This window comes from Durio zibethinus, chromosome 5, assembly GCF_047325235.1.
Source record: "Durio zibethinus cultivar Kanyao isolate XHJ-2024 chromosome 5, ASM4732523v1, whole genome shotgun sequence".
NCBI lineage: Eukaryota > Viridiplantae > Streptophyta > Magnoliopsida > Malvales > Malvaceae > Durio > Durio zibethinus.
Window position 1 is genome coordinate 3,644,303 of NC_143166.1, and position 24,550 is coordinate 3,668,852.

The 24,550-nt window shown below is 35.7% G+C and overlaps 1 protein-coding gene and 1 pseudogene across 3 annotated transcripts; both read left to right on the forward strand.

Annotated features, from left to right (window-relative positions):
- Positions 1-732: 732 nt before the first annotated feature.
- On the forward strand, positions 733-10,832 carry LOC111282084 (mitogen-activated protein kinase 17-like). 3 transcript variants are annotated; one of them, XM_022870013.2, is made up of 12 exons: positions 733-975; positions 1,146-1,361; positions 2,229-2,637; positions 2,730-2,857; positions 2,959-3,018; positions 8,168-8,317; positions 8,455-8,610; positions 8,704-8,841; positions 8,952-9,025; positions 9,969-10,067; positions 10,154-10,403; positions 10,501-10,832. In XM_022870013.2, exons 3-12 carry the CDS (start codon positions 2,232-2,234, stop codon positions 10,531-10,533), a joined length of 1,494 nt encoding a protein of 497 aa, XP_022725748.2. In that variant the 5' UTR covers positions 733-975; positions 1,146-1,361; positions 2,229-2,231; the 3' UTR covers positions 10,534-10,832. The 3 variants fall into 3 exon arrangements, with proteins under 3 accessions (XP_022725748.2, XP_022725747.2, XP_089616763.1); XM_022870012.2 differs by having other exon boundaries at positions 1,212-1,361; XM_089760637.1 differs by lacking the exon at positions 2,959-3,018 and having other exon boundaries at positions 1,212-1,361.
- Positions 10,833-21,546: 10,714 nt separating this feature from the next.
- On the forward strand, positions 21,547-23,462 carry LOC149518688 (serine carboxypeptidase-like 50; annotated as a pseudogene).
- The last annotated feature ends 1,088 nt before the right edge of the window (positions 23,463-24,550 follow it).

A 24,550-nucleotide genomic window follows, 5' to 3' on the forward strand; every position in this document is an offset into this window, starting at 1 on the left:
ATAATTCAATGAATCAATAATAATAATAATAATAATAATAATAATAAATACAATTCAAAATTACTTCCAAGCGGGGATAATTCTTAATTGAAGAATACTTCGTCATTGATTTAAAAAAAATAAAACATAAATATTTTTATTTAAAATTATTTATAATAAATAAAATATTCAAAATATATAATAAATAAAAATATAAAAAAACAAAAAATGAAATTCAAATCAAAACCATTTGGTTGAAAATTATAATTTTTATATTTCTATTTTCCGATCCTTTTCTTTTTTACCTTGTTAAAAATATATATATAATTTGCAATAAAATAAAAAAAATGAAATTAAACAAATAATTAATAAAAATTTACAATGCTCCTAACATAATAATAATAATAATATATAATTTGCAATAAAAGCTTTTATAAAATTTTAATATTTTATGTATGAATTAAATTTTTTATATTATTTTGTGTTAGCATAAGCATTAATATATTAAAAATAAACAAAAGTATACTAGTATTTTTTTCTTAATTTAATCTACTATTACTATTTCATAGGAAATCAAAACGTTGAGGAATGATGTGATGTTACGCAACACCAGACGACAGAATAGATTCCACTCCGCACTTTTCAACGTTGGCAGGCGATAAACATTGAGCGCACAAAATATGGCGCTTACGTGGCACGTCCTCGTTCATTACCATTCCCCATTAATTACACGGCAAATGGGCAATGGGGAGCGAGGGAGCAAGGGAAACTTCCCCTTCCTCAACTCACCGCCATCGGCCGAACAAAGTCCGCGATTCGCAGCGCCCTAGGAAAAACCCAAATCGCCTTGCTTTATCCTTCTGATTTCTTATAAAATTAATAATTAATAGCAATTCTGTTCCTATCATGGCTGAATACTGAAACGACATCATCACCTGACCCACCCCCTATCCTCTATCTCTCTTTATGGCTCTGCAAATGTGGGTATAAGATAAGGTTCGGATTTCGAGCAAACCCAAAAAACCCTTTAAGATAATATCTCTTTTTTTTTTTTTTGACTCAGTTACCATATATGATCCACTTTTGGATATGTTTTAATATAAATAGTAATTGATGGGTGCCTAACATTTTTGACATGTTCAAGTTGTTTTGTCGGCATTCGTTAGATTCCGGATACATTCATGTACATACGTATAAAAACGCTTACGTGCTGCTGTATTTCTACGTATTAGGTGTTGGAGGTGCTATTTGAGCAGTACGTATTAGGTGTTGGAGGAGGTGCTATTTGAGCAGTTAATATCTCGACTCCGCGTTTATTTGAAGTTCCTTTCATCAATCCTCAAGCTTCTGGCTTGGCGCCGCTTGCCGACAAAAAAAAAAGGGTAATTTTTCTTTTTTTTTTGCTTAATCATTTTTCTTTTTTTCTTTTCAATGAGTTTCTTTTTTTTCTGTTTGATGGATGTTGAATGTTTGTTTGATGAGTTTATGATTAAAATGACTTGAAAAACAAAGGTTTTGCCTACAGGCGTATTGGGTTGAATTCCTTCTCTTGACTTTTAATAGCAACTAGTAATTTGTCTGCATGGAGTTTCTTTTCTCAGATGCTTTCTTGGGGATTGTGTTATAATTCACCAAACATAGCTCTTATTCTTATAGAAATAGATGGAAAAAATATAGTTTCGATGTGTATGTTTTTGTCCTTTTCTTGCTTAATATACTAAAATTTGCATCTAATTCACAAGTTAGGGGCAGAGATCTGCCTAAAAACATATCTTTAAAGAAAATTAATGTTACAATTTTAGTTCTTTGTTTGGAAACAGGTTTTTAGGATAGTGAATTTGGATTAATCACTACATATAGTTATAACTGTAAAAATCCGATATACCAATTCATTTGCAAGAGTTTAATGGGATTTATTTGAAATTCACTTTTCCATATCTGTATTACAGATTTCTTAGGTATCATATTCCAAGTCTAACCAAACCCATGGATTTGAGTATAATCATAAAGCTCATATATTCATGAGTATTCCCACACAACTTATACTATATTTCAAGTTCAAATCCTTAGGTTTCCAAATGCAACCCTGGATGACTAATGCTTAGAAGGTTGAGATCTTACTCTATGTTAGGTGGTTTCATATACTTTAATTCTATTACTTCATGTACACTGTGAGCATACATATAGTATAAGTTTTTCATATTGGTTTTCTTTTAGATGGAATCTAATGGTTATTTTAATTTAATCAGAAAATGTTTGACAAAGACTTTTTCACTGAATATGGCGAAGCAAGTCAATATGAAATAAAGGACGTAGTTGGCAGAGGAAGTTATGGGGTAGTTGCATCTGCAATAGATACTCACACTGGAGAGAGGGTAGCTATTAAGAAGATGACCAATATCTTCGAGCACACCTCTGATGCCACACGCATTCTTAGAGAGATCAAACTCCTACGGCTGCTGCGACACCCAGATATAGTTCAAATAAAACACATAATGCTTCCTCCATGTAGAAGAGAATTTAAAGATATATATGTTGTTTTTGAGTTGATGGAATCTGATCTTCACCATGTTATAAAGCTAAATGATGATCTAACTCCTGAACATCATCAATTTTTCTTGTACCAGCTTCTTCGGGGTCTAAAATACATCCACACAGGTTGCTTTTTTTACCTATCAATTGCTGTAGAGTTTTCTCCAATTTGTGATAATAAATGACACCTTTTTTACCTTTTCCTTTCAATTTTTCAGCACATGTTTTCCATAGAGATTTAAAGCCAAGAAATATACTTGCTAATGCTGACTGTAAACTGAAGCTCTGTGATTTTGGACTTGCTCGGGTATCATTTACTGATGTTCCTTGTGCTATTTTTTGGACTGTAAGTGTTTCCTTCTTGCCTTACCACTTCTCTTCTATTCGTTGCCATTGTTTATACCATGTTAGCTATTCTTTGCATCTTATCATCATTTACTTTTCAAGGATTATGTGGCAACTCGATGGTATCGTGCTCCTGAACTTTGTGGTTCATTTTTCTCCAAGGTAAATGCTGCAGTTTTTTTTTTACTGCAATTGATTTACTATAATACGTTGTTAGAATTGTTTGTCAGCTGTATGGTTTATTTTTAACTTCCTTCTTTTAGTTTTCTTTAGGGATTTTATGTTGAGGAAAAACTAAGAAATAAAACTATGTAAAAAACTAAGAGTAAAAACTGAATGTATTGAAAAACTGCTTATTAAGAATTATACAAGCATTTTAAGTTTATATATAACTAATGAGTGGGTAAATTAGAAAATTAAATCTTTTTAAAATTGATTCTATAATTGAGGGATTGTCTATCCTAATTTTCTGTCCTTAATTCTAGGGATACAAATACTTAATTTTAGATATACAAATATAAATAGATAGATTACATGATTACAATCAGCTGTAAATAAGTGATTTCCCACACTCTCCCTCAAGCTAGTGAATAGGTGTTTTCCATTCCTAGCTTAGAAATAATTTTTTGAAATGTTGCACTGCTGAGATCTTTAGTCAACACATTTGCAAGTTGACTCTTGGTTAATACATATAGTGTACAAATCAACCTACTGTTTAGTTTCTCCTTTATGAAATGCTGGTTTACTTCAATGTATTTTGTTCTGTCGTATTGTAGAGGATTGTGCGCAATGCTTATTGTAGACTTGGTATCACAGTAAAGTCTCATTGGTCCATCCCACTTGATCTTCAAGTCTTCTAGGATAATTTTTAACCATAGTAGTTCACAAATTCCTTGCGCCATTGCTCTGAACTCTGCTTTAGCACTTGATCTTGACATCACATTTTGGTTTTTACTCTTCCAAGTCGCAAGATTACAACCTAGGAAAGTGCAGTAGCCTGAGATAGATCTATGGTCGGCAATTTAACCCAACACCGATGGATTCCGACTCAACTCGACCCTATGGGGTCGTTTTTTTTTTTTTTTCGAAATTCGGGTTTCGGGTTGGGTTGGGTCGGGTAAGATTATGAAATAATCGGGGTCGGGTCGAGTCGGATTCGGGTTTTAGGCAAACCCGACCCAATATTATATACAAAATTTTTTTTAATTAATTAATTAATTAATTATATATATATTTATATAATGATATTTTTAAATATTTATATTTAAAAAATAGTATTTTATTAATTTCGGGGTAGGGTCGGGTTTGGGTTTGATAACACATAAAGTCGGGTCGCCCCAAACTTGATGCCAACTCTAGGTGGATCTTCTATCAGTTACTGAACCTGCATAATCTGCATTTGTATATGCCTCTAGAACCAACCCCAAATTTCTTTTGAATGAGATACTTCTCCCAAGATTGGCTTTCAAATAGTGCAATACACAATAGACAGCCTGTAGGTGTCTTTTTTAGGACTATGCATAAATTGACTTATCACACTTATAGCATATGCTATATCAGGTCTAATATGTGAGAAATAAATGAGTCTTTCAACTAATCTCCAATATATCTCTCTATCTACAACGGCATCTTTATTAGCTTCTCTAAGTTTATGACTAGGATCTATGGGGTATTTGCAGGTTTACATTCAAGCTTCCTAGTTTTCTTCAAAAGATCCATCACATATTTCTATTGTGAGATGAAAATACCATGCCGTGAGTGAGCTACTTCAACCTCCCTAGTTCTTTCATCTCAAATGCTTTAGCCAAACACTGCTTTAGAGATTATTTCTCTTTTTTATTTTTTTTTTGTTATAATTATATCATTGACATATACTAATAGAATTGTGACTCTCCCTAAATTAGAGTGCTTGATAAACAATGTGCGATCTCCTTGACTCTGCTTATATCCCATTACTAGCATCACTTTGGCAAATCTCCCAAACCAAGCCTTAGGAGACCGTTTAAGGCCATATAAAGCCTTTTTCAGCTTGCATACTTTGTTTGCTTCTAGATGACCTCCAAATCGTGGTGGAACTTTCATATATATTTCTTCTTCTAAATCATCATGTAGAAATGCATTCTTTATATCAAATTGTTGAAGCTTTCAGTTGTAATTTGCAGCCAATAATAACAAAATCCTAATTGTATTCATCTTGGCAATTGGAGCAAAAGTTTCCTAATAATCCACTCCATAAGTTTGAGTGTAGCCCTTAGCCACCAACCTGAGTTTATACTTTTCAACAGTATCATCCATCTTATATTTTACAGTGAAAACCCATTTACACCCAACTTGATTTTTTCTTTTAGGAAACTATACCTATTCCCATGTCTTATTTTTCTCTAAGGCCTCTATTTTTATTTTCATGGCTTACCTTCATTTCTCACTGGATAATGTCTCGAATAATGTGGTTGGAATAAAAATAGTATTTAGGCTCACAAGGAAATTTTTGTGGGATAGTGAGAATTTTTTAAATGACACAAAATTAAAGATTGGGTATAGTGGATACTTAGTACATTCTTTGGTTCTTTTCTTAATGGCAATAGACAAATCATAATCACTAGTTATAGTTTTAGGAGATTCATACTCATTTTGAGAAACAGAGTCAAAGATTGTAGTTACCTTATTTGTAGAGTTAGGATCAGGTTTTGGACTTGCACTGGTTCAGGATATGGAACTTTCTTTCTTAAGTTCACCTCTAATTCCTTTATAGAATCAAGAACAATAATATCCTTTGTCACATCTTTTGTGTTTGGAATGGGTTTAGACTCAAATTCATTGTTTGATTAGGACTCAGAAGAAACAAGTTTAGACTCAAAAGAATTAATTGGTGAAAATGTTGATGAAGAGGACAAGTCAAGCAAAAATAAGTCTTTATCCTTTATCTTCCATGAATGAAATCTCCCCATAAAGATAAGGTTGAGTAAAAAATAGTTTAGTTTCTTCAAAAGTGACATCTGCAGACACATAGAATTTTTTAGTTGGAGGATGGTGGCACTTATCTCCTTTCTGAGTTGATGAATACCCCACAAAAATGCACTTAATTGCTCTAGGATCCAACTTCCCCCTATTATGATTGTGAACGTGAACAAATGATGTACAACAAAATATCTTAGATGTGAGGTTGTTTGTGGCATTAAGGTTGGGATAGAATTGTGAATGTAGTTCCGTAGGAGTTTTAAATCACAAAACTTTTGAAGGTAACCTATTTATAATGTGTGTGGAAGTAAGAACAGCTTCCTCCCAAAAGGATTTGGGTATGTTTGCTTGAAAAAGTAAAACTCGGATTGTGGCTAGTAAATGTTTGTTTTTCCTATCTGCTACTCCATTTTACTGTGGAGTATTAATACAAAATGACTCATGAATAATTCCTTTCTTTTGAAAATAGGTAGATAAACTCTATTTGAAATAGTCTCTTGCATTATTAGAGCTAAATCTCATGATTTTCACTCCAAATTAATTTTGGATCATGTTTTGGAAACTTAAAAACATACTATTCACATCTAATTTGGATTTTAAGTAAAAATATCCAAGAGACCTTAGTAAAATCATTTATGAAAGAAGCAAATTACCTTACACTAGAAATATTAAGAATTATAGAGGGACCCCATATTTTACTATGAATCAAGTAAAAAGGAGTAGAACTTCTTTTATTGCTAACTAGAAAAGACGCACGTCTACGCTTTGTAAGTTCACAAACATCACAATGAAAATTTTCGGCATTTAATCTTTTGAACAAAGAAGGAAACATGTTTTTCAAAGTCCCAAAAGAAGGATGTCCAAGACGAAAATGATAAAGCTAAATTTTTTCTTTATTGGGAGATTTTTCAGAAAGAAGTGATAAACGTAAATTATTCTTGATATTACTTGTATTGTTTGATGTCTCAAAATAGTATAGTTCATCTTTGTCCTTAGCAAGTCCAATCCTCTTCCTTGAACTTTGATCTTGAAATTCACAATAAGAGAGATAAAAAGTCACTTTACAGTTCATGTTTTTGGTAAGTTTTTGGTATAGATTTCATATTAATAAACAATCCAGGAACATGAAGAACATTTTTAAGAATAAATGAGGGATTAATTTGAATATCTTCTAATCCTGCCACTGTAGTAAGTGAATCATCTACAACAACAATTTTCTTATTACTAGGACACAGGGTGTATATGTACTAAACTTCTGTGAGGAATATGTCATATGGTCTGTAGCTCCTAAGTCAATGACCCATGAATTTATAATAAGCTTAACTAAGACATTTAATCCATGAAAATTAGAAGCTTTACTTGAACTAGAGACTTAACCCAAAGAACATACTCCAGTAGGCTTCTTAGTTTCTCAATCTCTTCTTTGTCCAATTCTTTTTGTTTCCCAGACTTCTATAATACTCTGGTGGTTTTACCAGTTGTCACTTCTTCAAATTGGGTAGTAATGGTAGATTCTGCTATCTATCTTTGGCATGGTTATCTTTCTCAAGACTGAAACGGATCTTGATAGTAAAGATTTAACCACAGATGATTCTACGCAATAAAGGCCAAAGAAGGAAAAAATAAGATGGAATGATTTAATAAGATTTGGTTATAAAGGCCTAAAATAGAATTCAACAATGAGGGCTGAAAAAAATTTTTCCCAAGAAGAGTTTGAAGCTTTGATATCATGTGAAAAAACTAAAAAATAAAATTGTGTGGAAAACTAACAGTAAAACTGAATGTATATTTAAAAACTGCTTATTAAGAATTATACAAGCACCTTAAGTTTATATACAACTAACTAGTGGATAAAATAGGAAACTAAATCTTCCTAAAACTAATCCTATAATTGAGGGATTGTCTATCCTAATCTTCTGTCCTTAATTCTAGGGACACAAATACTTAATTCTAGATATACAAATGTAAATATATAGTCTACAAGATTACAACCAGCTGTAAATAAGTGTTTTTCCACATGTTATATGCAACAATATATTTGAGTTCATTAGTTTTGTGATTGTGTCATGGTGGCTTTGTTGCTTGAGGTGTAGAATAGCTGATGCTTGAGTGAAAAGAAGCTTTCTTGCATATCTAATCTTCGTCGGTTGAAGAATGTGGATGTTTGTTGATTCACCATAATTTTGAATTCTAATCCTCTGTTTTTATTTTGTTCTTCTTTCTTTCTCTCTCTCTCACATACACATACACTACTGCTAGAATTTTACTTTATATTATATTTGGCTGAAAAAACTTGAGCAAAACTCCACTTAGAACTTTATTAATTGATTTTTGAAACCTATGTTTTCTGCAGTACACCCCTGCTGTTGATATTTGGAGTGTGGGATGTATATTTGCTGAGTTGCTCACGGGAAAACCATTGTTTCCTGGGAAGAATGTGGTGGATCAATTGGATCTTGTGACAGATTTGCTTGGCACACCCTCTGCTGAAACAATTGCAAGGGTCTGCTATCTCCTTTTGATTAGAGAAAATCTTCGTCAGCGCTTGTTGGGAACCTTTTAAAGTTAATTCCTAGCTTTATCCTAAACATGGCGAAGATCTTTTCTTCTAACCGTCATGATTCTTGATAATATCTGCAGATCCGGAATGAAAAAGCTAGAAATTATTTGAATAGCATGAGAAAAAAGAAACCAATTCCTTTATCAAAAAAATTTCCGAATACTGATCCATTGGCCGTCAATTTGCTTGAGCGTCTAATTGCATTTGATCCTAATGATCGTCCATCTGCTGAAGAGGTAAACTCTAGGGGTTCTGATAGTTTAAGATTTGGATCCCTTATCTTCATAGTCTACTTTATTTCCTAACTTTTATGATTGTTCTTTATGCAGGCATTAGCTGATCCATATTTCCATGGATTGGCAAATGTGAACAATGAACCATCCATGAAACCCATTTCAAAATTTGAATTTGAATTTGAAAGAAGGAAATTAGCAGAAGATGATGTCAGGGAGCTAATTTACAGAGAGGTATTATTTCCATAGAGATTAGTTCTATCCTTAGTAATATTGTTCTCCATTTTAAGCCCTCTTTCACTTATTGTTTACTTGTGGCACATCTTAATTTAAAATGCAAATAGATTTTAGAGTACCATCCACAGATGCTTCAGGAGTACCTTCAAGGCAATGATCAGATTAGCTTCATGTATCCAAGGTCAGGCATCAAATTATTTTTTCTAATGATGGTTCAGAACAGTTATATATGGTTTAGAACAGTTATATAGAACATAAAACATAAAGATCAAACCCTCTTTGAGTGTCATGACTGACAGTGAGGATCCAGGTCTCAGCTGTTGAAACTATAGAGTGATTAATTATTCTCTTTCTTTATTTGCATTATTTTGTTTAGATGCAGAACTGACTTTGATGCTACAAGTCTTTTATTCTTCAAACGAGAGCACAAACTTACAGAGTGTCTGTGCTGAAAGATGGTCATCTTGAGCAAACTGTCATCCATTACGAAATGATGTGATGATTAGCACAAACTTACAGAGTGTCTGTGCTGAAAGATGGTCATCTTGAGCAAACTGTCATCCATTACGAAATGATGTGATGATTAACACTACTTTGAATTTTCATTGTTTGAAGTACCGTTCTATACATGCTTATTACTTTAATATTTGTCATGACTACCTATTAAATCCCTATATTGTTCTCTTCTCCCCCGCAAAGGAACACTTACTCTAGCATATCCACCTCCAACTTGTGAGATGGCATTGTTTGTTCAGTCTTCATAAATTATTATGCAGATTACAATAGTGGTTGTTCATTTCACTTTTAAGCATGTCGCATTACAGAAGAAATGTTTCAAAAACTGCTTGTGTTTTAGCAAGCATTAATGTTTCAAAAACTGCTTATGTTTTAGGTAGCATCTTTAGTGTTGAGAAAACCTTGCGCACAAAAGAGGATTATAATAAAACCTCAACTTTGCATTTAACATCTCAATCTCCTGACCATTTATCTAAGTTCGAATAGGATTATCATCTACAATCTATATGTTACACTACATGAAATTTGCATTTTAGCTTACTGTTTCTGCCCCCTCTTTTATTCTAAATGCTGTTGAATGTTAATTAAAGTGTTTTATGTCAACCCAGTGGAGTTGATCAGTTTAGGCAACAATTTGCCTGTCTTGAGGAAGACAGCAAAAATGAAAGAGGCATTCTCCTCCAAAGGAAATATACATCTTTGCCTAGGTGAATTGCTGGAACATCGTATTTGCAGTTTCTCTGATTTGAATGTGTCGCTTTTATAATATTGACTATGATCATTTGTTTCTTAGGGAGCGAGTCTGCAATGAGGATACCGATCACATTGATCGATCAAAAAAACGTACGGTGGCTTCTGCTTCTCGTGGAACACTTCAAAGCCCTACAAAATTGCGAGAATCTGGGGAATTGGAATATGCAAACCAGAGCGTGTCAGGGATTCAGAAAGTCTCTGGAAAACCTACGCACACCCCCCGTCGCCTGTTGAAAAGTGATAGCATCAGTGCTTCAAGGTGTGTGGGTGTCATTCGAAAACCTTGTGAGGTATGCGTTCCCTGACTGTGTATTCAATGGCTCTTTGCCAATGTTTCACTTCAAAGGGGTCTTTTAGCCTCTTCTTCTTCTCTAACTCTCTTTCCAGGTGAACAATGAAATACAGAAAGTGATAGCTTAATGTGCTTGGTCATCAGCGTTCGGCAAAGATAATATGCTGGTGCTCTGTTTTCTTTTTCTAGGTCCTCAACTTTCCTTTGAAGGTTCTTAAACCTGTCTTCATTGGCCATAAAAATGGTGGAAACTTACTAGAGCTCTTCTATGGATGGCTCTTTAATGAACTAATATGTGGTGACCCTACTGATGTAGCTTGTAGCTGTTATTTATGGTTCTTCATACGAAGTTACTTACCTGTTTGCCATTGAGTACGTTTAACAAATTATTTTCATCTCCCAATATTCTATAGTTCACTTGGATTCAGCTACACTTTCTCGTGAATCAAGCAATTCAATTACGGGCACATTTTGGCATTTTTTGTTGTATATATGAAACCAAGACCATATCTACAAACATGAAACATGCAATTCTACCTTAAGATATGGATGCATTTAAAGGGCTCACTCATGAATTTTGAGCTAGTAAGTAAGTGATGTCATTCATATATCTGAATACTGGGCATCGATGGCACAAATGCCTCCGGTCTCTTACAAGATACTGCCATCTAACACTGATAGTTACTCTCTCCAACCTTGATCTAACCACATTCTCTAACTGCACGGTGAAGAAGTAGCTAGCGAACATGATTCTCTCTCAAAGTTGTCAGTGTGAATCATTTAACATGTTTCCAGCTTCTTGAATGAGGCAAGAAAACCTTTATATTCTTTCTTAATAATCGTTTATAGCTGCAGCAAATGGCAGACAAGGTGAGAAAATAGGTTTCTGAAATAGAAATTAATGGCCCAATAGTGCAAATTATGGCCTCTAAAGCCTAAACAAAGACCAAACCATAGACCAAGGAGCCAATATTAACTGCAATGGCACTCAAGTAAGGTGTAAGAACAAGTTCTTATGTTAAAACAGAAAATCAGTTGGGACAAAATCAGTTGGTGTCCCAAACAGTATAGTTTCTGTTCTTCACATTGATACAAGTATCACCACGAGTCCATTTCACATGTATGATACTAATACGTTTCCACTCATCTACCAGTGAATTTTCTTTTTCTCGAATTTTCCCCCTTCTATGTTCTAGCCACTTCCATCAAGTTGACCATGAGAAATGAGACGGGCATGTATTGCTGCAACAAGATAACAACAGAGAGAATGGAGCAAGAGAAGCTCAAATTTAGCATAAAAAATCTTCCAATTTATATTAAGTCAAAAGGATTGAAAGTTTTCTTTATGTAATGCATTGTATAAAGAAACAAGCAAACTTGTATAGGAAATTCAAGTTATAAACAGAAAAGCTTAGGAAGCATTAGAGCAATTTGAAAAGAAGAAGGGGAAGGGAAAACTCGAGTGGATTTAATCTGCAGGCCTTATATATCTCAGCACCCAAAAAAGGCCTATCAACAGCAATGAGCTCAATGATCTCTATCCTTTCAAAAATGTATGTAAAGGCAACTTAATACCTATCTGAACGAAAGGGACTGAGAAAAGAAATCAACATGCCTCAAAAACGAGGCAAAGGGTTTTGAGTAAATAAACATTAGGCCAGCTGAAAGGGAAAATATAAACTGAAACCGCTTGGTTGCAATCTGTAATCAGTATGGTAAACCTATTTGCGTCAATGTGGTGTTTCCTCCCATTTAATAGGCACTACTTGGATGAGATGAAAAATCAATATCATTTTTATGAATCATTTTCCTTGTTATCATGGCCCAGTTCCTTCATTCCGAGAAATTGACAATTGACCAAGTAATTACTATCCCAAGAAAAAGTGCGTAGTGCCTTGAAGTTGATTAACTCCTCTTATGGATAAGAGAGGTTGATATGCTGAAATTTAAAAGGTGTAGAAGAAGATGACAAGTATCATGTGTATCTATAAAGAAAGACGTTACTCCAATCAACCCAACTCATAATGCTGTCTTTTACTATCAACATATGGATAGATTTCTAATCCAGCACCTTTTCTAGAACTCATCTTTTGACCATTTTTACCATTGAATTCGAATGGGTTAAATATAAAATTGACCCCCTGTACTCGGGTGAAGCTAGCTAGCATCATGATATTGGGGGGCCAAGTACTAAGCCATTAGTAAATTAAATTGGAAGAGGGACCAAAAATGAAAATAACAGAGCCAAAACAGTAATTTTAAAGCTATCAAATTTTCTTTTGAGGGGGGCCATGGCCCGTGCCTGCCCCCTCTAGATTTCCCTCTGACTGTACCATACATTTTTTGCCGGTTGGATATTAATGAAATATTTTTCTCAATTTGGTATCTAAATTTTTAATTTATCAAATACTTGATACTCCAAATTAACATAGTTAATCAAGTTACTTATTTGGTATTAATATTTAATAAAATCATAACATATGTCATAAATGTTCACTCATCATTATATTATTTATTTTTTATGTCATTTTTTTTATTTTTTATTGATTTTTAATCAAATTCTTTTTATTTTTTTAAATTTTTTATTAATATTACAATAATTGACATAACAATAATTAAATATTTATGACATACAATATAATTTTATTAGGTAATCATATCATGTTAATCACTTAATTGACAATAACAATACAAGATATCGAAAAATTTAATAAAATAGAAGTTGAAATATCAAAATGAGAATTTTATTTTTTTATGTATCAAACTGATAGAAAATGAATAATACAAGGGTTATTTTACATATTAACCCAATTCTAATGGTAACGTTTAATTATTGTTTCAACTTTCATGTAACACCGGAAAACAAAACCTTATCTTCCATACCACGAACGAAATCATAAGTAGATTACTGAAAGAGTGCTTGCACATAAACAAACATACATAGATTGCATTGAATAACTTACCGCATGATAGGCCTAATTGTATGACATAGTAATTCTAATGCTGCTACTGCACAATACCTGCTCAACAACTCCTATTTCCACTCAACAAATTCTGGGTCTGCCTCTCCATTTGCTAAGTTGATCTCACGCTCATTGTCATGAGCCAATCTTGTATAGGGCCATGAACGAGACTTAGGTTGCCATGAGCCACCCATGTATAGGGCCATGGCCGGGTAGATCCCTTGTGCTAGGAAAAGTGTACCCATTTCAAATATTGTAATGGTTACTGGTAGCATAGCTCTAAAATCTCTAAGGCTCTTTAGGGGAAGTGAGCCGACAGCGTAGTGTTGGGCTGTCTCACCGGTTGCGATGCGAGCTTAGGCCACCCACCAAGGGCTACCCCCTGGCCTTTGTGATGGTGGGAGGTCTCGATGTATGATTTCTGTTTATAATAAAATTTATCCCGATTGAATGTCCCGATTGTTGCCTCGATGTATTTTTCTTTTTCTCGATGCGAATGTGCCTTCTTGTGTGTGTGCTTGAGATTGATCTCGATATATTGTGCCTTATTGTGAATTCTTGTGACTAACCATGGCTTATGGTTATTTGTTCATATATCGATCTATTGAAGGCTGACTTGATTGGGAGCGCCTATTCAAGTGCCGCACGGTCTATTGCTTGCTGAGAGAAAGCTTAGTCCGTGACACGTGGTATCAAAGCACGGTTGAGAAGTGCTAGAAAAATGGATGAGATGGCCACAAGTGGTGGACCGGATCATCAACAGAGAATTGAAAAACTTAAGGCCGCGGTGGCCGCAATGAAAACTCATATGGTGACGAAAAACCGAGTGAGGGAGATTGAGACAACCCAGTGGGAGTTATCCGATACTCTCCACAATGTGAGCGAAGAGGCTAGAGATGCCTTGAACATTCTTCAAAAGGAGTTTGAGGAGCTCAGAGCATAGGTGAACATCCTACAAATGGCTGTGGCCAGATCGGGTTTGAGCTCGATGGAAAGGGAAAAAAGGCCCAAAATGCCGGAGCCTCGATACTATGAAGGGGCAAGGGATGCTAAGGAACTTGAAAATTTCTTGTTTGACATGGAGCAATACTTTCGAGCTGTACACATAAATTCAGAAGAAGACAAGGTGACAATGGCGTCGATGTACCTCGTAAGAGATGCTAAGCTGTGGTGGCGCTCCAAGTTTGTCGATGACGAGTGCCTGGTTAAGACTTGGACGGATCTGAAGCGAGAATTAAAAAACCAGTTTTTCCTTAAAAATGTGGAGTATGTGGCTCGAAGGAGACTTCGAGAGTTGATGCAAATCGGAACAGTACGAGAGTTCGTAAGGAGCTTTTCTACCCTGATGTTGGATATTCGAAACATGTTCGAAAAGGACAAGATGTTCTATTTTCTTGAGGGCCTCAAGCCTTAGGCGAGGACAGAACTACAAAGGCAAAAAGTGTAAAATGTGGCCACGACCATGGCTGCAGCAGAACGTCTTCACGATTACAATGATGGCTCCTTAAAACGAAAAAATCTTTCATCAACTGGCAGTAGCTTTAACTTTTGGAGTGGAGGAAAGATGACTAGGTTGGACCGACCCTTTAGTGGGGGATCAGACAGGAGGTCTCTTGGTCGAGATAACACCCAGCCCAAGACAAGCAACGCAGGGATTTTCAAGCTTAGGCAACTGCTAGCTTACTTTCTTTGTAAGAGGCCGCATCGGGTGGCTGAATGCCCGCACAGAGGAACCCTTAATGCCTTAAAAACCTCATCTCAAGAGTCCGTAAAAGCACCAGAGAGCGTTGAAGAAGCTGAAGAGGAGTCAGCCAGGATAGGTTCAATAAGGTTCCTCAATGCCTTCCGCACCCAATTGAACACTATAAAGAAAGAGCAGAGTAGAGGCTTGATGTACGTGAACTTGACGATCAATGAGAAAGCCACCAAGGCCATGGTGGATACGAGTGCAACTGACACTTTCATCACACCAGAAGAAGCAAAAAGGTGTGGTCTTCAGATTAGTAAAGACTGTGGACGAATGAAGGCGGTCAATTCACCAGCCTTTACGATCAGTGAAAGCTCTAAAAGTGTGATAATCTGATTGGGGCCATGGGAAGGGAAGGTAAACTTTACAGTTTTCTCCATGGATGACTTTGATGTTATCCTTAGATTGGACTTCATGATGTTGGCTCAGGTCATCCCTATCCCCGTCGCTAACTGCTTGTTGTTCTTAGGGGAACACCCATGTGTGGTGCCAGCTAACATCTTACCAAAGAGTGGTAAGAAAATGATTTCGGCTTTGCAGTTTAAGAAAGGGGTAAAGAAAGAGGAACCCTCATTTGTGGCAGTGCCGATTTACAAAGAAGGGTTGAAAGTAGAACCAATACCTGATGGTGTGAGAAAAATGTTGAAAGAATTCGAAGAGGTGATGCCAAAGATGTTGCCTAAAGTTCTACCCCATCGACGAGCAGTGGACCATGAAATTGAGCTCCTCCCAGGAGCGAAACCCCCTGCTAGAGCGCCCTACCGCATGGCCCTGCTAGAGTTGGCCGAACTAAGAAAATAGTTAGATGAGCTGCTACAAATCGGGTTCATCAGACCATCAAAAGCTTCTTTCAGAGCGCCAGTGCTATTTCAGAAAAAGCACGATGGAAGTTTACGATTATGTGTTGACTACAGGGCCCTGAACAAAGTCACCGTAAGAAACAAATATCCCATTCCCCTTATAGCAGACTTGTTTGATCAATTGAGCCGGGTCAAGTACTTATATAAATTGAACCTGAGATCTGGCTACCATCAGGTCAGAATCGTTGAGAAAGATGAGCCAAAGACTACTTGTGTGACACGGTATAGTGCATTTGAATTTCTTGTTATGCCTTTTGGACTGACCAATGTTCCTGCCACATTTTGTATATTGATGAATCAAGTGTTCCATGACTACCTAGATAAATTTGTAGTCATCTATTTAGACGATATAGTGGTATATAGCTCCACCTTGGAAGAGCATCAAGAGCACCTGCGCCAGGTACTTCAAAGATTACATGACCACCAGTTATACGTAAAAAGAGAGAAGTGTGCATTTACTCAGACCCAAATCCATTTTCTCGGTCACATTGTCGAACGTGACCATATCCGAATGGACATGAAAAAAGTTAGGGTCATCAAGGAGTGGATAACACCGAAGAACGTTAGTGAACTCCGTTCATTTTTGGGACTAGTCAACTACTATAGAAGGTTTGTAGAAGGGTACTCTCGTAAGACCATGGCCCTCACGAAACTATTGAAGAAGGAGCGTAAATGGTGTTGGACGAGTGAGTGCCAAGAGGCCTTCGAGGGATTGAAGGATGCTATTATGAAGGATCCCATCTTAGCTCTCTCCGATATTGAAAAGCCCTTCGAAGTTCAAACAAATGCATCCGATTTTGCTATTAGAGGAGTACTTTTGCAACAACATCACCCGGTAACATTTGAAAGTAGGAAACTAAGTGAAGCTGAAAGGAAATATACGGCCCAGGAAAAAGAACTCCTGGTGGTGGTTCACTGCTTGAGGGCTTGGCGACATTACTTGTTGGGTTCACACTTTGTCGTGAAGACAGACAATACAGCCATTAGCCATTTTCTCACCCAACCAAGGCTTACGGTAAAACAAGCTAGGTGGCAGAAATTTTTAGCGGAATTCGACTTTTATTTTGAACACACCGCTGGAAAGACCAATCAAGTGGCCGATGCATTGAGCAGACGAATAGATCTAGCGACTCTTAGAAAAATTATCCCAATGGCGGCTAGTAGAGCCACTACAGACATTCACAAGTTGATTGAAGCTCACTTAGGGAAGGACTCGCAAGCTTGTGCCATCCTGAAGCTAGTGGAAGAAGGGAAGTCCAAGTACTTCTGGCAAGAAAATGGGGTCCTATGAACCAAGGGGCCTCGAGTGTTGGTGCCAAGAGCAGAAGGTCTGAGACAGATGCTAATGAAAAAATGTCATGACACACCATGGGCGGGACACCCGGGTTGGCAACGTACTTTGACGTTATTGAAACAGGGATACTATTGGCCTCACATGCGACAAGATATGATGGACTATACGAAGACTTGCCTCATTTGCCAACAAGACAAGATTGAAAGGAGCAAACCTGCAGGCATGCTTGAACCACTACCAGTACCCACCAGACCATGGGAAAGCATCTTCCTCGATTTCATTTTGAGCCTACTCAAGGTTGGTGACCTTGGAGCTATTTTGGTGGTAATTGATCGGTTCTCTAAGTATGCCACATTTATTCCCGCTCACAAGTATTGCACTGTAGAAGATACAGCCCGACTATTGTTCAAACATGTGGTCAAATACTAGGGCCTCCCTCAAAACATTATCAGCGATCGAGATCCGAGATTCACGGGGTCCTTCTGGAGAGAACTTTTCAAGATATTGAGGTCTCAACTCAACATCTCCTCAAGCTATCACCCTCAAACCGATGGTCAAACGGAACGGTTGAACGGATTATTAGAGGAATACTTGAGGCATTTTGTTCATGCCAATCAGAAAGACTGGCCTTCATTATTGAACGTGGCTCAACTCTGCTTTAATTCCAACAAAAGCTCTTCCACCAACAAGAGCCCATTTGAGGTGGTTACCGGATAATTACCAAGGCTACCCCACACTTCTTTGGAACAATATGGAGGAAAGAATCCGAGAGCCTTCAATCTCAACAAAGAGTGGAAACCAAACACAGAGATTGCGTAAGCCTACCTGAAGAAAGCATCAAAGCGGATGAAAAAATGGGCAGACAAAGGTCGTAGAGCTCAACAATTTCAAGTTGGTGATTTGATTCTTGTCCAACTAGTTCCTGAACAAACCAGGTTCCTGAAAAAGAGAGATCATAGATTGGTACGCAAATATGAAGGTCCAGTAAGGGTCCTTTCCAAGGTGAGGAATGCTTCTTGCAAAATTGACCCACCAAAGTGGATGAAGGTACACCCAGTATTTCATATGAGCAACCTGAAACCTTTCCATGCAGATCCTACAAATGTTAACCGAAGAGAGCCAACCAGAGCCGCCATCACCATGAAGCCACCCTCAGAGCGTCGAGTCAAAGAGATCTTAACTGATAGGAAAACCAAGATATCTCGAAGACTAGTTCGAAAATACTTAGTGAAGTGGGAGGGATTAGGACTAGAAGAAACCAGTTGGGAGAGAGAGCACGACCTCCAGAGATTTCAAAGGAAGATTGAATAATTTCAAGCCAGTAAGTCGACGAGGACATCGATAGAATAGGTGGAAGGAGGATGTCATGAGCCAACCTTGTATAGGGTCATGACCGAGACTTAGGTTGCCATGAGCCACCCATGTATAGGGCCATGGCCGGGTAGATCCCTTGTGCTAGGAAAAAGTGTCTCCATTTCAAATATTGTAATGGTTACTGATAGCATAGCTCTAAAATCTCTAAGGCTTTTTAGGGGGGATGAGCCAGTAGCGTAGTGTTGGGCTGTCTCACTGGTTGCGATGCGAGCTTAGGCCACCCACCAAGGGCTGCCCCCTAGCCCTGGTGATGGTGGGAGGTCCCGATGTATGATTCCCGTTTATAATAAAACTCACCCCGATTGAATGTCCCGATTGTTACCTCGATGTGTTTTTCTTTTTCTCGATGCAAATATGCCTTCTTGTGTGTGTGCTTGAGATTGATCTCGATATGTTGTGCCTTATTGTGAATGCTTGTGACTAACCATGGCTTATAGTTATTTGTTCAGATATCGATCTATTGAAGGCTGACTTAGTTGAGAGCGCCCATTCAAATGTCGCACGATCTATTGCTTGTTGAGAGAAAGCTTAGTCCGTGACACTCATCTTTTGTTAATCTCATAAGAAACCTATCGATTGTCTCGATTTAATGTTATCCCACAAATCATATGAAAACATGACAAACTCTTATAGTTTCTTCCTATGTATTGCAAGGCCTCAGGTAAAAATTGACAACAGTGATCAGATAGGGATATAGCTTAATAATGAAATTAATAAATGAAAAAATAAAAAGTAAAGAAGATTTTAGAGCACAAGTTCCATGCACAGATTTTTACAGGGAGAGAGAGAAAGAAAAGGCCATATATAGGTTGTACTGATCATAGTTTACATACCACATTAATACTAAACAAGCATTTTATGCCTCTCAATTGCTTTGGTAACTCGTGCAGTTGGGTCTCTCTCCCTTTCACAAGAAGGATGCAAGCATAACAAGCACTCGTACCCAAACATCAAAACTATCAGACAAAGTAATGAAAACATATTTCTAAGACTTTAACCAAAATCTTTACAAATTTAGAGGGGATATGCATGGCTAGCCACTAACTCTATACGAGGATGAAAAGAATAGCTAAAACTGCTTTTCTTCGGAACTTTTGAATCTTCAGAATTTCCTTGAAGCGGTCAAAAAGATTGCAGGGCATCATGATTGCTTCTGAAAATTTTGAGTAATTCTAAGAGGGAACTCTTTTATTGTTGACACATTTTATCGAACATGTGGCGTGCTTAAATAAAAGGTGAAAATAATCGGCACCCGAGTTGTGGGTGTTGCGTTAGTAAAGGGACGCTTCTGTCGTCCTGCTTTGAATTTAGTCTCTGCGTCCTACCGTTTGAGTTTCACTTCCTAGGGCCGGATAGCATTGCCTAAAAAAAAAAAAAATTGAATTTCGTATTATTGTCAAAAATTATAATGAATAATTAAAATATTTTAAAAAAATGTATAAAATAATAAAATATTATAAATATAAGATAATATAGTAATTTTTTATTTTAAAAATATTTTTTATAATAAAAATACTTCTTGAGTAGTTTTTTTTTTTGTTGTGTTGTAAAATCGAATTTTTAAATTGAAAAACTATTTTTTTGTTTAATATTGAGTTTAAATCAAAAATAATTTTTAAATATAAAATTACTTTAAATAGTAATGCTAAACTAAACTTTAAATCTTATGGTTAAATACTTAAATCTTTTAAATTTTGAGATTGAATAGTTCAATTCAAAATTTTAAAATAATAAAATCTTTAAATTTTTAATTAATAATAAACTATAAATTAAAAATAATTAAATTAAAAAATAACTTAAAAATCGACTCAAAACATTATTATGACACAGATTCAAAGTATTTAATATTAATATACTATGCTTGTAAGTATTACTAGTATTTTACATTGTAAGTAGATTGGATCAACATATTTATCTCAAAATTAAAAAATATATATTATATTTAATTTTTATAAGTAAAAATATCAATTTGTTATATTATTTTTAGTTAAGGTTCGGTTAACAACGCTTATAGACAGTGATTAAGGGTAGTTAAAATACTATTTAAAGAAAATTTTTTACAATATTATTTTTATTAAATTTAAGAACAAATAATACATTAATTACATTTTTCACTAAATATAATCTTAATCAATATCGTTAAAACACCTATTAATATTTCATGAAGTTTTAATTATAAAAACTTCACATGATTTTGTATGTACAAGACAGGATAAGGGTAAAAAATTTTATAATTGTTGAGGATATTTTTGAAAATGAAAAATATTAATTAGTCTTTAATGATGATATTTAAGGAAAAATATAATTAATGTATTATTTGGGGAGAGAAAATCATTAAAATAAAAAAAATAAAATTGAAATAAGTTGTCGGATTTGTTTAAAGTAATGAATGTCCATTAAACATTGATAAATATTTTAAGAGTGTTTGAACAAATAAAATGCTTAACCAATAATTTATGAATATGTTTTATTTATATTTATTTATTAAATTTAAAAAATAATAAAAGATAATACTTTACAATTCATTAATTAAATAAAATATCACAAATATAATAAAATTAATTTATATTTAATTTATTTGTAAAACTTAATAATTTGTGTATATAATAAATTTTATTTATTTATATTTATTTATTATATTTAATAAATAATTAAATATAATATTTTATAATTTATTAATTTAATAAGCAAATTACGAACGTAACCATAATATTATTAGTTAACAATTCTAAAACATTTATTTATTATTTTTTTAAATAAAGTAATAAATTGGTGGATAATTTATTTAATGTCAATTTATGCTTCATTTCATGATTTGGGAATCTTATCTTACAGGCCATTCAGATGAAGATTAATAGCCGACTCGTTGGATAGGCCTTGGGCATGAACGTGTCGTCACCCGGATGGATGAACTTGCTCCCGTTGTTCTCCTTTCTTTTGACAAGTAGTTTAAACTATGCAATTAATTCTATTCAACATGGAGGAAATATCAAATTAAATTTCTAAACGGTTCTTTTAATCAATTCTATGATGTCAAAATAATTCATTAAAAATGACACGATGTTATGCAGTTTAGAAATATCTTATGTAAAGAAAATAAATAAATAGATTAAACATAGCTCTAATTGAATAAAAAAGATTTGAATGCTTGATTCTGAAGCGTCCGCCAGTACAGGCTCTTAAGTCTCTTTTGTATCAGTACCAGGGGAGTACGTGTTTGTCTGTATGAAGAAGCTAAAGATTCTTCCGGCTGCCACATTCTTGATCAACTAGCTCTTATATGTACTAGAACATCACAAGCCAATCACTATAATTTTACAGAACACTTGATAAATTTGGGAAGGAAGTCAACAACAAACGCTTGCTTCTTCCTCCTCACGCTTCTTTGCCTCCACTCCTTGTTTTGTCACAGTACTTCAGCTCCTTTCTTTCCCAAAGAAGTCCCCCCCCCCCCCCCCCCCCAACCAAATCAGGCTACCTCCAAGTCAATCTTGCTACTGATTCTGCTATTTTCTACGCCTTCTATGAAGCTCAAGGCCCCACTTCCCCTCTCTCCAAAACCTCGCTTCTCATTTGGCTCCAAGGTGGCCCCGGTTGCTCCTCCATGATCGGCAACTTCTTTGAGCTTGGACCATGGCGTGCCGTTTCTTCTCACAAGCAAAACGCAAGCCACTTGTCTCATGAGCGCAATCCTGGTCCTTGGAACCGCTTATTTGGTCTTCTTTTTCTTGATAATCCTATTGGAACGGGGTTTAGTATTGCATCAACGCCACAGGAAATTCCCAGAGACCAAGATTCTGTTGCCAAGCGTCTTTTTTCTGCGATTGCAAGTTTTACCTCATTAAACCCATTGTTTAAGTACCGTCCTATTTATATTACTGGTGAGAGTTATGCAGGAAAGTATGTTCCTGCAATTGGGTACTACATTTTGCATAAAAATCCCCAATTGCCAGTGTCACAAAGAGTGAACTTGAAAGGTGTTGCTATAGGTGATGGGTTAACAGACCCCCTCACCCAGGTTGCTACTCATGCCGACAATGCTTATTATTCCGGTTTAGTCAACGAGAAGCAAAAGGGAGAACTAGAGGAAGCACAACGGGAGGCGGTTGAGTTGGTTAAAATAGGGAATTGGAATGAGGCAACAAATGCTAGAACCAAGGCCTTGGATCTGTTGCAAAACATGACAGGTTTGGCCATTTTGTATGACTTCTCACTGAAAGAGCCTTACCCGACAAGTATACCAAACGAATTCCTAAACAAAGCTGAGGTAAAGAAAGCATCAGGAGTGAACGAGTCAATTTTAATCGACGAGTGCAGTGATGTTGTAACGGCTGCATTGCATGAAGATGTGATGAAGAGCGTCAAGTACAAGGTGGAATTCTTGGTGAAGAAGAGCAAGGTGTTGTTCTATCACGGGTTATATGATTTGAGGGATGGTGTGGTGTCAACAGAGGCACGGGTGAAGACAAAGAAATGAATTGAGAAGTTGTTGATGGCAGAAAGAAAAGTTTGGAAAGTAAATGGAGAGCTTGCTGGTTATGTGCAAAAATGGGGAAGCTTGACCAATGTCGTGGTTTTAGGTGCTGGGCATCTTGTGACGCCTGATCAAGATTGAATTCTCAGGCTGTTATTAAGGATTGGGTTCTGGAGAAGGCCCACTTTGGAGGAGAGCAAAAAGGTTCATAATCAAAATCCCTCCAATACTTATTTTGGTTTTTGTGCTTTGTAGTGACAAGCAGTGCTAAGCCATGTCTTCTTGTGCTGATCTTATACTACTATTATTGAACCAATTCAAATTAATCAACTATTCAACAGTTAAATTGATTTTTATCTGCACCCATTTACTTAATCTAAAGGCTTGATAAATTAGACCAGGAATTAATAATTGAACTGGAAAGCAAGCACCAGCAGCCCCAGCCACACCGCAAAAACTTTTGAGAAGGAATTCTCAATAAAATTAATTTCAAGATCTAGGATGAACCGATTTATGATATATATTTTTCAAGCAAAATAAGAAAAGCCCTTAAAATTTGCCAAAACCATTTTTACTTATAACCAATTGAAACCCAATTTTTGTTCATAAATTTGAAAAAAGGAAAAAAGGAGAATGAACAGAAATTTTGGAGTAATAGGTATTACACTTTGGAGGCGGGAATGTGGTGAAAAGAATCTGATGGGCACGGGAAAGAAGGGAAATTGGTAAAAAAAACTAAAGATCCCATTCTGATGACCAAAGCCCACCAGAAAAAGACCACAAAACCCGTGCTATAATGCCATTGGAAAAAGGTTTGTGTTATGTTTGGGAGTGTTGTAGTCAAAAGAGTTGACATTTTTATTTTTGTTATTTTTATTATAGTATGTTATTCTGTTAGTTTCTGTTATAGAGGCAGTTACAATATTCAATTGAAACATTAAAAGAGGTTGGAAGTGATTGGAAAATCACAAGAAAATTTTCAAGAAATTCTGAAATTCTCTTTTCCTTATTCTCTCAACATTTCTTCCTTCTTTACAGCTTTGTTTTCTGGGTTTTCATTTATAGTCTTGGTAGAAGCCACATAATTGGTATCAAAGCTTTAAATCCTAGCAATGGCAGACGGCACGACAACAAGATTATAGAAAGAGATGGTACAGCTCCAAAAGGAACTTGAGAAGGTCGATGGCAAATTGCTGGCTGCTGGAGAAACATGAAAAAATGAACTCAGAAATGAGTTCCAGACGGAGTTACAAACGTTGGGATTAGAGATGCGTCAATTGTTTACATAAGTTATGGACAGGATGGAGGGTTCAGCAAAGGGGATTGATATCGAAGACTCCATAGCTACTGCTTCCTCTGAGATGAGGAAGAAAACTAGAGCTAAGGTTGCTAAAGAATCGAAAGGAGTCGAAGCAAGGCAGAAGACACCAACT

Coding starts and splice junctions, on each gene's coding strand:
- LOC111282084 (XM_022870013.2), top strand. CDS start 2,232: ATGTTTGACAAAGACTTTTTCACTGAATATGGCGAAGCAAGTCAATAT. Junction 3,019..8,167: donor GTGGTTCATTTTTCTCCAAG/GTAAATGCTGCA, acceptor TGTTTTCTGCAG/TACACCCCTGCTGTTGATAT. Junction 9,026..9,968: donor ATTAGCTTCATGTATCCAAG/GTCAGGCATCAA, acceptor ATGTCAACCCAG/TGGAGTTGATCAGTTTAGGC.